Genomic DNA, 17,545 nt, shown 5'->3' with positions numbered 1-17,545 from the left:
TCGGGGACGTGGGGTCACTTGCCCGGTGTGCCTTCCCCTCCCCGATTTGATGGTGTCAGCTGTATATAAAAGAGGCAGCAGAAGGCCATTTCTTAGTTTTGAATGGAGGGTGAGGAGTGTTGCGGAACAAAAAGAAACAACTAGAAACCATGCGTAGTAATTTCGTAATCAACAAATACCGAGACCCGCACATTGTATGTACCGTGTGTCGTCGTTCCTATGCACCGTTCTTCAAAACGAAAAGCTTCGCTTACGTAGACAGGCCACATGTCCTGCTTACTTTAAAACAAATTTTTCATTCTTGAACTCGCAACTTGAACACCAACACAGGAGCAATCAACGACAAAGTTTTTGTTTCATCGCACCTAAACTTCAGGTGTGCTTCGCACTGACTTCACAGCTTGCTTCTAAACATTTCCACCTTTAGGGTGGAGGTACACGAGCGGAGGCCGCTTCGCCTTTCATTCGGCGCAGGAAACGTTCCGGGTTCGTATGGAATTCAACGAACAGAGCGCTTATGATTTTCAATTTTTCATCGCGCTGGGTCCTCGCCTTCATGCCATCACACCACGTCTCTACGCTACCCTGACAGGCGGTGGTAATATCGGCGTCAAGCCTATCGGCCAGCTCCCTGAAGGCCTTTCTTTTACGCTGCAGTTCCTGAACTACGTGGACTTTCGAAGCCGCAGCGGCAGTCAGTTCAGCGCAGCGCTTGTCAAGGGCGGCTCCGTAATCGGCTACAGACTCGCCGTCAGGGCATACCGCGGCAGCAGCTTCTTGCTGTGGCTGAGCGTTGGCACATGCGATCAGCGACTGGCACTGTTTCACTCTCGAAGCGAGGTGATCGCGCAAGTCGGAGACGCTGCGCGTCACTTTGCCCACGAGTCGTTCGCGCTGCTCGAAGGACTCTTGGAAGCGACGTAACCGTTCTTGTTGGGCCAGCAGGCTCCTCACTACTGCAGCTCGCTTCTCGAACTCCGCGCGTAAGTCCAGGATGTCCGAGGCGCAACGGGCCTCCTCCGCGTCCAGCACTGCTGCGAGCCTGACGTAACGCGCCAGCTCTTTCGGAAGGTCCGCCTGCTCTTTCGGAAGGGACGAAAGTGCGGGTGCTGCGGACGCTTTCAACGTCTCGTCGAGGTCCTTCTCGTCGTCGGGGTCATCCTCGTCGTCGGGGTGCTCCTCGTCGTCGGGGTGCTCCTCGTCGTCGACTTCGCTTAACCACTCGCGGGCGCTGGTCTCGATGAGACGTGGAAGAGCTGAACACGCGACGTTGAACAGAATCCGGTCGAGTTCGGTGGGACGCGCTGCGGAACGCGGCTCGGACGCCGACCACGGCTTGACGGCCTCAACGGCCAAATAATCGTCGGTCAGCCGACCGACGAGCTCGCCGCAATGTCGCTCTTGGCTACGAGCACTGAACTTGACGCGTTTGCCCAGGACAGCAGCGACGAGTCGCTGCATCTCTTTCGAGTCCTCTTCCGAAGGCGCGCGGTTGCCAGTCGCGCCCCGGGTTTGGAGCGGCGGCGCGGCGACTCTGGTGCGCTTTGTGACGCTGGCAAGGTAACTCCTTTCGGCCTCCAGGTAGGACAAGAGTGGGTCAGCATTAGGCCCGCCTTCTTCTGTGCCACCCAAAAGTGTGGGAGAAGCGAGAAGTTCGTTCACCTTGTGAACGACTCCACTGACGACATTACGTAAAGCTTCGTTTGCCTTGCTACATGCTTCGTCGTTAACGGCGAGGCGTTGAAGTTCCGCTTCGAGCTGTTGCTGAGCAAAATCCGCATCCTCCTCGCTGAGAGAGTGGGCGTCGCTCTCTGCGACACGAGACATTTTAGCTGACTTAAATTAAGCTAGTCCGAAGCCGGCATCGTAGAATAAAGAACCAACGGCACCTGCTTATATCTCAAAGTCCGTGCTCAAAGCTGTGACGGCTTGATGCCTACGGCAATGGCGATGCCATACACCGTACGGGCCATTAGCATATCAAAGTACGTGCTGAGAAGCGCCGAAAATTTATTGCAGCAGACCTATTCTATCTAGATTTCTCCATATTAAAAAATAATTTTGTATGTTTATATGACTAATGTTGCAAACTACGTGCGTAGTAGGATGCGCTTTTGATCTCGTAGGTCATGCTTTTGTGTACTGCAGACTCGAAAAGCGGCTCGTCAGAAGCGATTGTAGGGAGTTGAATTAACGGTGGCTAGAAACCGCCCATACTTCAATCCGAACATAGTCGCATCCAAATCCAAGCGTAGATTTTGCTAGAATCCGCGCAACATGGCTGGCGAAGTGATCGTTGATGCGCTGCCTTACATTGATCAAGGCTATGACGAGCCTGGAATTCGTGAAGCCGTAAGTTTTGGAATACTAGCGCTACTTTTAATTGTTCAGTGTGCCTATTGCGTCACACGTTTCATGCATATGCGCCGTGTGTATATGCATTTCAGCGGCGGGTGTCTTCTCACTACGAGCGGAGATGTTTACAGTGTATCTAACGTACACCATTTCAGGTCATGACGATGGTTGAGGAAGAGACAAGGCGATACAGACCTACAAAAAATTATCTGGAACATTTGCCGCAGCTGTCACTGCATCAGTTCGAGGTAATAATGATGTGTTTTGAGTGTTCGACATCTATGACCTCGTTGTGACACATGACAAGGCGATGGTTTAAGAGACGCGGTTTACCTTGTACGGCTAATTTCGACTGTGTTCTGTTTGCAGACTGAAATTATGAAGACGGAGTTTGAGCGTCTTCAGTCGAGGTTGCCTATGGAGATGATGAGCATGAAACGGTGAGTCGAGTCTTGTAGCGGGTATTCTGCCAGCAGAATCGCGGGGAAGGTAAATGTCTCGGTACTTGCTAGATACACGCTGGTTGTGCGTTCTGTGGTTCGTGGCGTACGTTTCTGCCACAGGCCTTCAGTTTAACGCCGACGGAATATATGAAATGTATTACTTGCACCAGTATAGCCTGCCCGGGAAGTGTGACGTTGGATGCTCCGAGTGCTCGTCCCGTTCGTCTTTGTTTTGTACGAGCCGGGATTCCGCTCATTAACCCACCCTGTATTGATTTTATAACAGTTATCTTTATAGATTGTCAAATATAGTGGAATCTTTTCACATTGTATTTGTAATATTCTTTTTCACAAACTTTGGTTCTTTTTTTTTCCGTTTTATGACAGCACTTTTTTTAATGCTAATATAATACACACATTTATTTTAGTATTTATAGGAGGAGGCAAAAACTGTGCAGGAGGTTCTATTTTAGCAACGCAGAGACCTCTTTCTGTAAACTATTGTACAGTATTGTGCAATACCTATAAAGTACTAGTAAAACAATACCAGAGCGACTACTACTTTTCAGTGCCTTTATTGAAATCTTTTGTTACCACGTCTATTTGAATCCATCACCAGTGACTGATGATTTCGACGGCCAATTTCAGCATGTTGAAATTGTTTTCAGGATGCGTAACACTATCCAAAACCCAGGAAAAAACAAAGGGCTTTCGATACCTGTCTTGGTTCTGTTTTGGAGACGGAACTGATTTCTAACGCAACTTTTCATAAGCTTGGGCATTCACACTTTCACGAAAATTTGTCGCAGTTTGCCCTTTGCCACTTCTGAAAAAGAAAAAAGTGCGATCTGGGTGAATACACTGCATCGACATTTGTTTCTCGTGGTCAAAGAACTAGCAAAAAGTAGTGAGAGGACATTACATTGCCGGATTTACAATCCCGCGGTGCCATGGATGCAGCCAGGAGTGTGCACACCGGGCATGTGCATCCGGAAATATGTAGTTAATGTAGAACAGATGTAGTTAATAAGCATCTATTATCAGTGTTCTTAATCAGTGCAGATTCAAATTGCTGCCGATGAGTAAGTTCTTATGGCTTCGCCTTTATATTTTTTCACCGTTGGCTAGATACGAGCTTCCACAGCCACCTGCTGGCAAAACGACAGACGTTGCATCATGGGCTGAGTGTGTCGACAATTCATCGGCGCAGTTGGAACATCAAGCCACCCGTATCGCCAACTTGGAGCTGATGGCCCGATATGGTGCTGAGTCCTGGAAGGCCTACAACGCAGCTCTTGTTCGCATACTCCACCAGCTCCAGCGACAACTGCAAGAATTGAGGTGAGCTTAATAGGCAAGCATGGTGTAGAAGAGTTTCATTGTGATGCCATCCTTCAGAGGCTCTCACATTGTTTGCCTGGTTGCTAGCACGCTTGAGGCAGTCGGTATTGTTTTCCAAGTAGGACCACATTTGTGGACAAATCGACGGCTTGACTTTTCTTCAGGTCAACTTAGCACTGTTCTCGTAGGCTTTACGTATTGTTTGCTTAATTAAGAAGCACACAAGATTGAGACAAACAGTACTACAGTAGATAACGTCATAGCCCTTGGTAGTGCTGAACATGCTCAAAGTTCCACAAGTTTCTTATATCTGTTCCAAACACTTCTGGTATACAACACGCATTCCAAACATTGAATTGACACATTGAAACATTAAGACTTCATTTTTATCACTCGCTGTGGATTACAACCTTTGGTTAGTTATTGGGATTATGTTCTACGTGCCAGGTTCACCCCTTTTATCGTCCTTATGCTACAATTCTGCTTTGCACGCATCAAACACACAGCAACTTAAAGGCAACACTGAGACACAAGATGGTTCACTGGACTACATGTCTGCCTATTTGGAACAGATGTATAAGAGTCTTACTGATAAATAGGTTTTATTGTGTGTTCAGTGCTAGAGTATGACAATGCCCCCTTGTAGTCATGCTGCTGCTGTGAAATATTGTTACTACAAACTTCACAATAAAGGTTTTTTTCAGATTAAGAAAAACTTGGTGTGTGTCGGTACGGTGTGCGAATGTACAGCTAGGCTAGGCGCACACTCGTGCAGTGTTATCCACCGTGGTAGCCCGCTGGCTTTGCTGCTGAGCTCACGGTCACGAGTTCGATCCCGGCTGCAGCGGCCACGTTTCAGTGGGGGTGAAATGCAGTAACACCCATATACTTAGATTTGGGTGCACATTAAAGAACAGCCCCAGGTGGTCAAATTTATACCAACACCCCCCCATATGGCATGCCTCTTAATCTTAACGTGGTCTTGGGACATAACACCCTAAAATTCAACTTTCTTCTCCTTTTTTTGTGTAGTATTAACAGAGCTGAGGCATGTAAGAGCTGTGCTCGCACCAGGTGGAGATGACGGTTCTTTTTTTGTGTAGTATTAACAGAGCTGAGGCCTGTGTGAGCTGTGCTCGCACCAGGTGGAGATGACTTCGTCAGAAAATTGACAGTCACTTTAGCATATGCCCAAGAGGGTGAAGGCGAAAGCTTGTGTGCTCAAGAGAGATTCAATAAATTACATGGCATTAAGCCTTTAACTGGCAAGATAAGAAAGACTTGACCTAGAATGGTTTTATTGCTTTAGTTCTTCTTTACTTTGCTCAAATACATACCAATTGAAATATTAAGCACTTTCTCTAAAAACTAAGGGAGATACAGTGGGTCAAAATTATTGTTAACTGGGTGATGAAAGGTAAATGTATGGTCCAAAACTGGTCTCTGGCACTTGCTATGGCAAGGTCAATGTGTGTTCGTGGGATGTATCTTTATGGAGTTAAGAAATTAGAGCTTGATGACCTCCACATGCGCTAAGAAGATCATGACGAAGCCTTCAGGCTTTGGGACCAATACATCTGCTGCTGCTGTTTACGCTCAACATATTAGTGAATACAGTCAAACCTCGTTAACTCGACCCTCGTTAATTTGGAAAATCGGATAATTCGGACTGGTCCTCTGGTCTCGACCTACGTATGCATTGTTCAATGCAAACAAACTCTAATTAATTCGGACATATTTAGCTGCACATGGTTAATTCGGAGCTCGGCAAGTGAGAACCACCACAAATGTGCGACACAAAAGAGCAAAGATGGCACTAGCGTCCAACCGAAACGAGGCAGCGGCATCTGCATCACCATAGTCGTAGTGGGAATCGTACGTGAATGACAGCAACACCGGAACGCTTCGTGCCTACTTGGTTCTTAAAGCCTTTATTCCTGCGTTACCGTTGCATATGCCACAACGTTGCCCGCAGGCTTTCATAATTGTGTAGTCGCCATCCCATGATTGTGTCGATAGCGGCCGCGGTTTCTTTCGCAGCGGTTGCGGCAAAGTTTCGTTTTGACTCGGTTCGCGTGTCGGCCGCGTGCCTAGAAAGCTGCGCAGTCTCCATCCATGATCGCATCGATAGCGATCGCGGTTTCGTCCACAGTTGTTGCAGCGAACGGTAGTTCCGTTCTGACTCCGTGCGTCGGTCGTGTGCTATCAGCACCGTAAAGTCACTGTTCATAATCGCGTCAATAGCGGCTGCGGTTTTCTCCGCAGCGGTTGTTTCGTTTTTGCTCGGTGCAAAGCTGTCAAGGATGAAGAGCCTTGGCTACATTGTGATGGACAGACGATCTGTTGGCGATCAGCTCACTGGCGAAAACATAATCGGGATGTGCGCGCGGTAGTGCAAAGTGTGTCGCAAATGAAGGCGCGCGCCGCGGCCATGCTGCGAAGGAAGTCGCTTGGCCTTGATTGCCGCTGCGAAAGCCAATGAGTCACAAGATGACGAGAATTCCACCTTCCGCTCTGCTTTTTTGCAAAATAGCAACAGGATTTGCTCATTCATTCACTAAGTAAAAGCCTGTTGACATAGTAAGCATTTGCTTATTGTTTTCTTGATACCCTCGATAATTCGACATTCGGTTAATTTGGACATTTCTTTCGGTCTCGTGAAATCCGAATTAACGAGGTTTTACTGTATCAGCTGTTGAGCAGGTACATAAATAAAGGTAATTGAAAGGCACAGACTAATATTTGGATTTGTCTAGTACTTGCAGATGCTTTTGTTAGGTCCACAATATTGTTGAGCTAGCAGTTAAAGGGTTAATTAACCATTGTCATTCGAATGTGTTGTTACTTCTTATTACTTGTTTTTAACAGGTGTAACATAATAACAAATTCGGTATTTTGAGGTGCTACTAATACAGACACAGCACGAAATTCTGGTCGTGGTTATGATATATTTTGTTTTGAAATTCATAGTACTGAAATATTTTAAGGTATGAGGCCACAAATAGAAGACAAATATTTTAATCAGCAGCCAGGATTATAGTAATAATTTTTTCTGATTAGGCATGTATTAGTTAACTTACCCCACTATATAAATTTTTTTAGAGTTGTGAAAAACATACATTGAAATTGCCATGTTGCACCAACAGTGATAAGTATATATTGAAATGCTGAATTGAGAAAAAGCTTTGACATTTATGTAGTTCTGTGCGTGGCCTGTGCCATGAACTAAGATACACGTAATGCTGTGCGTATTAAGGAAGTAATCACTTAAAGTCTAAAATAAACAAGAAAAGATTGCCAGCTTTGACCACATTTTTATAAAAAATCAGCTGTAATGCGATGAATTTTCCTCAGATTTTCTTTATCCTAGTTCATTTGGTGCATCTACATGTGAGCAATGAGTGCACGAAATTTCATTTCAATGTATTTATTCTGGAGAAAGTTATCATTGTTGGCGTAAAGATGTGGAGCAAAATCTTGTTTTGATAAGAACAAGAATAAAGTAAATAAACATCAAATGTTCTTCTGGTGTCAGGCATACCCTGTGTGGCTGTTTCCAGAGTTCTTAAAAATATAATAACTGCGCAGCTAAGTATAAGAGCACCAGTGGACATTACAGACATCGAAGAATTAGTAAAAACAGCGTGTTTTTAAACCCCTACGCTGCAGGGTAAGGGTTTATTTCAAGCGCAATTTTTCTTCATCACAGTTTCTTGTGTTTTATTTCTGTATTAACTAGTGCAAAATTTTGCATGCTTATAATCAGTTTTCTTTTATTGCTTGTTACCAAGTGAAATGGAGTACCCATTACCTGCTCATGGTGACAAGTACTCCTGTGTGTCTTTTCACATCAATAAAAAACAAAGCACGCACAAACAGCACACAAGAATCATACATTCGAACCTGTGTTTATGTAACAATTTTGTTCTAGGGAATGCATAGCTTTTTGCAGTTAGATTTGCAATGTGCATTGTCATGCCATTGCTGTTTTGGCTTCATAATTTTCATGCTTTCTTTAACATGTGGTTGCAGTTTGTCTTGGACTTTCTGATTGCTTTTTGCTTATTTTTGCTTTGATGTCACACAGGAAAGAGATTCAGGAGGTGAACTGGCAGCGGAAGACAACTCAAACAGAGGCTGGTGAGAAGCTGAAGCACCTGGAAGCAAGGTAAGAAAAGAAGTGTACAAGCTAAAGGAACGGCGACATGCTAGAACAGTTCTGTACTTTTTGAAATGGAGGCAATGTCTGTCAGCTTGTAACTTGAGCCTTGTTATAACAAAGTCACATCCAACACGAAGATCCCTTTGGTCTACGGTCGCCAACCGTTCATTCAGACAGTATACATCGCCATTTGCCCCATCGATGCAACATATAAAAGCGATAGAGGTTTTGGACTCCTTACAGCTTGCCGTTCAATAATTGGAACTCTGCCTGCATAACCGCATGCCAATTCTGGCATCGAGACAAGGAGAAAAAGCTATGTTTCTTTCTCGATACATTACTGGTGCCTCCTCAAAACCAAAAGTAGTGAAGCCTAGTTTACTTAACTCTCCCTACTATGGGGAAAATAGGTGTTACCGCAGATGCTTTTTTCTGAAGGAACTGCTGCACTCACTATTTAATGTAAGCATATGTCACCGGAATACTGGGGCAGTTGCGCATGCACCTCGGGGTTTGAAACTTGCCTGTGACAAGTGGCCGTAGCTTAGTGCTTCCGTTCATATTGGCACCCAACAGAACTGTTATGCGAGCCTTGCCTTGCTTGTCGCCGTGGCACTTGTCCCTGCGGGTGTCGAGTGTTTGTCGCGGAAGCATTTGCCAGAACAGGTGTGTTTCGTCCGCATTAAATACCTGGTTCGGCTCATACTTGGCGAGAACCTGGGGCCACTCTTGTTCAAGCCACTTCATGATCCCGTCATTGGCGTCCTCACTTTCCCCCGAGGCTGTCTTCCCGACGATGTTAAAGCGGACCTTAAAACATTTCAGCCAACCGCAACTGGCACAGAAATTCTCGGCGCCGAGAATGAATGCAAAGTTCTTGGCCTTCTGCTGTAGCATCGGTCCCCATAAAGGAATATTCCGGGCCCTTGCATCGATGAACCATTTGTGCAGCGACTTCTCAACATCTTCAATAGCAGCTTTGCGCACATGCCATGCGCCTGAGTGCTGGTTTTGTTCTGCCTTGGCCTTTAAGTCGCTCTTGTTTTTCAGTAGCGTACTCAAAGTGCTTCTTGGTATGTCGAAAGCTTCGGCGACGCTTGACTTCTTTTCGCCATTCACAATGCGCTGGAGGACTTCCAATTTCGTGGCAAATGTCAGGATCATCCGCTTCATGTTTGCAGCCATCACAACACCAACCACACTGCAACAGGCCTAACTCCGAGCACACAATGACGACGACTCACTTAGCATTAGTAGCGGCACCGAGGAGTCAGTGCAGCAAATGCAATGCGTCGTTCACGTTGTCAAACTAGCTAAGCCGCCGCGTGCGTACGCTGCTACGTTCAAATGGCGCCCTCAGTGTGATCGATGTGTGCAGCTATAGTGCGCAGCAGTCGGGAACGCCCATCGTGCCTCTGCTATCTTCGAAGGTGTTGTGGGAAAGCTCCCCACCTGTCAACACAGCGCACGTGGTCTGGGGTGGCGGAGTTCGATATACCCATTTTACGTCCGACCCCGTTCGAAATCAAAAATGAAAAATGCATGGGATTTTCCTGGTGATATAGAAAGTGTTTGATATACTCAAAAATTCTATATATCCGTGTTCTGTATATCGAGGTTTGACTGTATGTCAGTGTTTGACTGTGCTCAAATTGAAGCGGCATACAGAAAAGGTTGGGTGGAGATGCAAGGTGTAAACAAAGTGCACAGTAATTTAGCACTTGTAGAAAAACAAGCCAAGCAGTAAATTCACTACTAACAATATTAACAATATTGGAGCAGTTGATGTCCCAGAGCTACAGGCTGGGCTACGAGAGATGTTGTAGCAGTGGGCTAATGCCAAAGTGAGAGTGATAGCTGATATGGGAATTCCTTAACTCGAAGTGGTGGTTGTGTTCTTGGCATTTGTCGTGGATAACGCGAAATGCTCATAAAAGACTCGCCCAGTGCCTTACCTGTATGTGCTGCAGGTAGTGCATATGTGCACATGTACCGCAGCGGTGGCATGGTGGTAAAGCATCCGCCTCGTTTGCAGGAGGTACTGATTTCAAATCCCGGTGCTGCCGGAAACTCGCTGGGTTTTTCTAATGGGTAGAGATGTTCCATGGCCTGGTGCTTGGCTTCTTGTCGGGGTTCACATCTCGAAAAGGGGCCCAATACAGATTTCCCGAGTTGTCTCTGGCTACCTCTTATTCAACCACAAATGGTCTTGCTGAAGAGCATCCACCGTGGCTGCCGCTGGGTACCTACTGGTAAAATAATTACAAGCGCACTCCCGGCCTGGTGCTCGGCCATTATGGAACCTCAACGCTTGGAAAGGAGTGTTTGCCCGCAACCCGAAGGCGTTCCCACCTCAGTAGGTGCATTTGGGCCGCCCCATGGGAAGTTGTCGCCGCGGGAGCAGCCCAAATCTCCTTTTTTTTTTTTGTGCTCACGACGGTTTCTGTGGGAATTTAGGACGCAGGCTCCTTTCCCAAGCCTATCACCTCTGAAGGAAGCAAATTAATCATGCGGCTGTGACAGACTTACTGCAAAATATTACATAATACTATACAGAAGGGTCACGTGAGGTGCTGTGACTGCTGTTATTGACATTGAACCATGGTTCTATGGCTGCAACAGCACTAGAGAGTAGAGGAAAAGGTGTGCAAGCATAACGTGTGTAACACAGCAGAGCACGACACTATTTTAAGGAGGAATCCTGTGGCGGTTTACTCGAGAAATCACATTTTAAAATACAGTCACTTTCATAAGATTTCACATGACTCAGCATTGGATGCGTAGAAGTGTACGGCTGACAGCGTTCTTGACACTGTGTATAGATTGGGAGCTTGGCCCAGTGCTCGAAACGCTGTTGGCTGTGTGGTGACAGAGAAGAGATCGACACCCGCGTTGCCCTGATCAAACACTTCATTCTTTTTTTCTTTTATTCCATCTTCATGAGCAGCCCCACTCGCTGCCCGCCTTGTCTTCTGTGGTTGTCCTGTGTGACACATGGCGTTTCCTGCCACTGTTTTCCCGCGGTTGACTCAACAGGCTGTATACAGATAAAGCCCCATTGATACAGTTTTAGGGGACGATGAACAAAGAATGCATAACCCGAGACAATGCACCATTTTATAGCACTTGCGACAGAACTACTGATCAGATGAAAAGGTACTGTCACTTTAAATCTTATCTAAAGTTGAAAAGGAAGCCATCAAACTAGCTTAGTAAAATTCGGTACCACTGTCTCGCAATTATATTGAGTGTTGAACATCTATGTGCTGTGGTTGTAGCTGTGAATCACTCTAAATGAATCTTGTAATTTCCATCAGGTGCTTTAATCTAATATAGTTGCCGACTGGTGCCGTACTTATTTGAATATAAGGCGGTTACTAGTATAAGTCGATGGGGGAGTTGAAGGACCTAAGAAAAGTTTGCACTCTAATATAAGGCGAAAGAACCTGCGCGAAAATTTATTTCAATTCCCACCTTCGAAAGGTGCAAAAGGCAACTGTATGAGCACATATTAGTACTTACAACAATCCATCAACCACAATCTATCATCTTCTGATACATCAGTGTTTTTCTTGTTGCTGTCACACTTCCAAAGCTCACTGCCCTCGGTGCCGCACGACGAGTTCGACATGCAGCATTTCTTAAATGAAGCTGCCACCATTGCTTCAGGTAGAGCTGCCTGAGCATCAGCTATCCGCCAAGCCACCACAAAAGGTGATGCCCGCTTTAAACGCCCCAGCGGTGTCAAGGCCGCATCGTCAGAGGCCATCCACTCGTTATAGAGGCGTCCCATGTGGTCCTTGAATGACTCGTTGAGACACACATCCAGAGGCTGCAACTGACTTGTCATGCCTCCAGGGATGGCTGCTAGATCTGTAAGCTTCTACGTGGAGCTTCTTCTTCACCGCTTCGGTCAGATGTCCTCGAAAAGCATAGAGGACGACGATTGGCGAGCCAACAGTGCCCCTCGACGCCAGCACCACACAGTCTTAATCCAGTTGATAATGAGTGCCTCAGTCATCCCACTTTTTTTCTTGGCCTTGAATGTGCGCACCCTTCAGGAAATCAGGATTTTTTGGCATCATTTTTGTATTTAATAGTATGTACGGCGGCAGCTTACGCCGATCGGCGGTGCATGCTACCATGATGGTGATCTGCGCTTTTTTGCACCCTGCGTTGCGTATGTTCACTTGACGATCACCTTTCACGTGTATCGTCTGAGCCGACGGCATGTTGAAAGATATCAAGATTTCGACAGCGTTCCTTATCTGGCTGAGAAGGAAGTTGCACTCTTTTCGCAGTCCGATGACGTAGCGTTGAAAAGATATCAACTTTTCTTCATAGTCAGCCGGTAGTTCTTGCATGATAGAAGTCCGCCTCCTAAGGGAGAGCACAGCTCTCTTCGTGAACTTCTGTGTCCAGCTTCGGCTGGCCTTGAATTGTGTTCCGGAGATGCCATGATCCGCTGCGAACTCTTGTGCTTTTATCTGCAACATTTCCATAACGGCCGAGTCTCGTAATTAGCTTAAGCTGGCTCTTGTCTGCAGGGCACATGCATTCTGCTGACGGGCATATGGACATCCTTTCCCTTACCATGTGCCTTGATTGCATGTCATCATATGCTGTTGTAGAGTATTTTCTATAAACTAGTGGGAGTTGCTTAGATCAGTTACCCATTTGATCCAGGGGCGCATTAGAATCAGATAAATAGTGCCAAATCAAGCAGGGGTATGTTCAGATGGTTTTTCTGCCTGCTTTTCCAATTCAGCCCTTTGGATAGCTCGAGCAATTCGGTCAGTCTTATCAAGGCTAAATTAATGGAAGTTAGCTGTAACTATTAAGTTAATTTCATTGGCCTTCACATATAATCTTGTGTTTACACCTGAGCCTTTGGCAATAAGAGAAAAAGAAATTGGTTGCTGCAGCTCACTTTGTGACAGAAAATTACATCTAGGGTGCATCGATTTGAAACTGATTTGAGTGGCAGATTTTTTACTCTGAGTAAGCCACTACAGATGACCGAGTAGGTGTGTGAGATGTTGAGTGCATGTGTAAAAACATGGGACCCCCTCAGGCTGTAAACAAGGATGATTCTGAGCTATCCACGAGTTCCCACTTGACAGCTCAGACTTGCAATAGTACACACACTGATTTTTGATGCTCGGTCCCGAAGGTTATGCATGATGCTGTTTCTCTTGGGATGCTCGGAATGCAGTAAAAATAGCATAGAACATCTGAGCTAGTCAATTCTGTCAGTTTAACTGGAACAGCGCAGAAATGAGATGGTTGGAAGAAACCAACACTGCTGCATGTTCCCCAGAAAAAAAACACTTCGTCCATAGGACATATCTGAATCATGTCCCAATGTGCATGGACCATTTCGGAAACAAAGAGGACATTTGCCGGACTTCCAGTTTTGTATATCCTACTGTGGATGTCCCAGAGATATCGCACATGGACCTGTTTTGAATATCCTACCATGAATTGCCCGAGGATATTCTACATGGACCTTTTTGACATACATGTTAATATTGGTCCTCCAATTGAGGCATTGAGTTCCCTCGTAACAGAATTGTGTTTTCTTGCATGTCCGAATTACAGCCCAAAGCTATCATGTCTGCAGCTTGTGTGTACGTCATACTTTACGAGTTTTCTGATGCAATTTACTTTGAAAACTTGTTAGTTCAATAACCCACTTGCACTTGGCGGAAGGCCTAGCAGAATGAGTATGCTGCATTTCCGCACATGTGCGTGCATGCATAATGTGCGCACACAATGTATCTGTTCTCGATGTGCGGGCGCTCTGCCCATTGCATGTGTCACACAGCGTGTGCTGCGACCGTAATCGACATTATGGCAAACTGTGCAAAAGACCCTGACATATGTCTATAAAATGTGCGTAGCATGTCCCCATGGTGTCCCTCGCGAACATGCAAGGAGTGTCCACTGGACATGGAAAATGCGGCCAAACAGTCTGTGGGGGACGTCCGCAGGACATATTCGACACATCCCTAAGATGTCTATGTCCTGGCAGTAGATGTCTATAGGATATCGATAGGACGTAATTGTTGTAACTGGGCTTTTGGGTTCTTTCTCCCATCCTGTTTCTGCACTTTTCTAGCCAAAGTTCATGAGGAGGACCACTTCAAAATCTCGTTATAATGAAGTCACACCTGACGTGAAAATATCTTTGTTACATTCAATATTTGTTACAATCCTATATTTGTTACATGCCGATATCAGCTAGAAACATTTCAAGTTTAATTTGTTATATCTGATGATTTGTATAGATGGCGGTATGTATTTTTCTCTTGCAGCATTAATGAGTGGGAAAACAAAGGGGAAGCCCCAATATGTAACCCCAGAAGAATTGCATTGTCCTTGACATGGCTCAGTGCTTTGTTGTCCTCATTAATGAGGCAATTAGCAATGGCTGTTAAGAAAGAGGGTTGCTTCGTGTGTTTGACATAGCACGGCGCAACGCACGGAGGAGGTGCGCTGGGCTTCGAAATGAGAAAGGGCAAGAGGAGGGGGTGAAAGGGCTGCAATGTCCGTTTGAAGTCCTGCTAGTCAAGAGAAGCTTGGTGCTGAGTGATTTTGAGGCCTCTTCTTGGTTTTTTTTTCTTCCTTAGTGTTTCGTTGCTAGCGCTTGGTTTTGTCATATTAGTTCAGGAATTGCCGAGAGTACAAGTGAAACACATTAAACACCTGACTCATAGAGTGGTTGGTGCTGCCTCTCGTATTTTGGTCATGATAATTATGGAGCAATGTTTGTGTGACATTATGTTATAAAGCACACCTGTGCAAAGGTATGAACAAGTGGAAATGATCCTGGTTAGCAAAGGAAGCCATGCTGTTGCACTTGCTTCATCTTCGATAATACTGTTGACAGGCGAGTCGGTATGGGTGCATACTTGACATGATACAGTAGAACAGAATTAAACTAAACCTGATTGAACTGAATTAATCATTTTATGGTGGAGCTCTCCAACATTGTGAAACTGCAACAAGAATACATGGCAGGACGTGCAGTTACACTGAATGAATATTGAATATGAAAGAACTGAATTCGAAGCAGGGGGCATCAAGTGGCTCTGCAAGTTTCGGGATTTTTCTTGCGTAAACACCACTACAGAGCTTGCCAGAAAAGAATGGAAAACAAAAAAAAAGCAAGATAATTTTTCTTTTCACAGTAGAGTTCACCGTGGGTGGATTTCCAGTGACACAGTTGCGTACTAAGACGTTTCCGTCCCATAAGTCCTTCCGAAAAAAAGAAGTGACTATCGGGCCAGCATAACACGCATGGTTCCGTGTGCTCTGGTCAATGATTTCATGACATTGGAATGTCTGTCTTACAGCCCAGGCTATCAGCAATCTTAGCAAAACAAGTTCCTTTCAAAAAATAAAACTTCAAAGGAAGCCTTATGTTGGGGCCCAGCTCATATTTCCCTGTTGAAATACACGTGGAATGCAGAAGTGTCCTCAGTACATCTGCTAAACCGACTTGAATGAAATTGGTTGCTTTTAAAGAGAAAGCTAAATTCTTCCATCTGTAGCAAACAATTTTCTTCTTTTTTTATGGCCTCAAAATATTTTTTCAAATATTGTCTAAAATTGGTGAGTAAAATATAATAAATGAAGCTCAAAGTTGACAAATGCTTATATCATTATACCCGGTGTTTCTTCTTTAGCTGCAACAAATTTGTAAAAACTGTTTGTGGTAAATAGCACAATTCTAAACTGTGAGCTAATTACTTGATCAGTTCCAATGCAGTTCATTTTCATCCACATCTTTTCACACTATTATGTGAAGTACGCATACGTTCAGCTTCCACGTGCCTTGCAAGTAATATACACTGGCAGGTATACACGAAAACACCATATTCTGTCTCACTGAACATTGGTAACTCAGTGGCTATGGTGATTTGCTGCAGATCGCAAGGTTGTGCGTTTGATTCTCGGTCTCCATAGCCGCATTCCACTGGAGGCGGAATGCAAAAACACTCATGTGCCATGATACGGGTTGCGCCCTAAAGAACCTCAGGTGGTAAAAACTAACCTAGAGCCCTCTGCTACAGTGTACCTCATAACCCATTGTCCAGTTTCTGAAGTTGAACCTCGTAATTTAATTTTCTTATATTCTTGTCTCACTTCAGCTGGGTCAGCCTGGTGAGTAAAAACTTCGAAATTGAAAGAGCTTGCGTGGAGCTGGAGAAAGAGATAGCCGGCCTGGAATCCGATTACGACCTGAAGAAGAAAGCACTTCAGAACCAGCAAGCGGTGGAACGGAGCAAGCCTGCAAACACAAGCGATGACCAGAACAAAGAGCAGCCAAAGGAGGAGGAGGAGGAGAAGATGGACACAGCTGGACAACCTGAGTCCAGTGAAAAGGCCCCATCTGATGTAACGGTGGCCGACTGATTCTATTTATTGACTACATGTGATGATCTCTGTAATAAACAACACCATCGTGCACTTCTGAATGCCATGTAATGTCATCTTTGTTGATAGCTTTTTCTAGAGTAGAATGAATGTGCTGCTAAGATACACTTGAGAGTGACCCAGTGGCTCCTGAAATGCACATGCAGACCCCGCTGGTCACACTCACCCCTGTATTCTCACTTTCCTTGACGTTAAGCTCTTCCACCACTCCACAGAGTTCACCACAGCGCTGCCCCTCAACTGAAGAATGCGCTACGCTTCTGAAGAATTGCCGTGAAGTGTCAATAAAGCACTGTGACGACTTCCGTCGAGATGTGGCATTGCCATCTGCTTTGTAGAGTCTGGGTGGAGGGAAGTTTTAGCATACATGGGTCAGAGTATCTCTAGAGTGCACTCTGCTGAGCGGATTGTCAGCCCTTTACGGTGACAAAGATCCTGCGTATTTATTTATTTATTTATTTATTTACATACTCTCAAGGCCCGAGGGCATTACAGAGAGGAGTGGTGAGTACATATGAAGTCGTTGGCAATCTTTTTGAAATTAATGGTGTCACTAATAGCAGCGATGGAGGCGGGAAGGTGGTTCCAGTCGGCGGCAGTGCGTGGTATAAATGAGTAAAAGTAATAGTTGGATTTGCATCGTGGTATCCCCACCTTCATTTGGTGATCGTTGCGAGGTGAGATATAGGATGGGGGAAGGAACAACTCATCTTTAAGAACAGGGTTAGTGTAGTAGATTTTATGAAAGAGGCACAAGCGCATAAACTTACGACGTACTGCGAGGTCTGGCAAACCAAGCGTC

The 17,545-nt window shown here is 45.4% G+C and overlaps 1 protein-coding gene across 1 annotated transcript; it reads left to right on the top strand.

Moving 5' to 3' along the window:
• The first annotated feature begins 2,196 nt into the window (after window positions 1-2,196).
• On the top strand, window positions 2,197-16,782 carry LOC119434660 (pre-mRNA-splicing factor SPF27). Its single transcript, XM_037701755.2, has 6 exons — window positions 2,197-2,352; window positions 2,511-2,603; window positions 2,725-2,795; window positions 3,927-4,139; window positions 8,227-8,307; window positions 16,458-16,782. The coding sequence occupies exons 1-6, from the start codon at window positions 2,278-2,280 to the stop codon at window positions 16,720-16,722; spliced, it is 798 nt and encodes a 265-aa protein (XP_037557683.1). The 5' UTR covers window positions 2,197-2,277; the 3' UTR covers window positions 16,723-16,782.
• Window positions 16,783-17,545: the final 763 nt, after the last annotated feature.

The sequence above is a fragment of the Dermacentor silvarum genome, unplaced genomic scaffold (assembly GCF_013339745.2).
Source record: "Dermacentor silvarum isolate Dsil-2018 unplaced genomic scaffold, BIME_Dsil_1.4 Seq149, whole genome shotgun sequence".
NCBI lineage: Eukaryota > Metazoa > Arthropoda > Arachnida > Ixodida > Ixodidae > Dermacentor > Dermacentor silvarum.
Note: the sequence above shows the minus strand (reverse complement) of the source record. Positions and strands in the feature narration are given on the sequence as shown.

What these genes read in the sequence shown, in the direction of transcription:
- LOC119434660 (XM_037701755.2), top strand. Translation starts at nt 2,278, where the DNA reads ATGGCTGGCGAAGTGATCGTTGATGCGCTGCCTTACATTGATCAAGGC. An exon ending in AGCCTGGAATTCGTGAAGCC is followed by an intron (nt 2,353 to 2,510) that starts GTAAGTTTTGGA and finishes ACACCATTTCAG; the next exon opens with GTCATGACGATGGTTGAGGA. An exon ending in CTGAAGCACCTGGAAGCAAG is followed by an intron (nt 8,308 to 16,457) that starts GTAAGAAAAGAA and finishes GTCTCACTTCAG; the next exon opens with CTGGGTCAGCCTGGTGAGTA.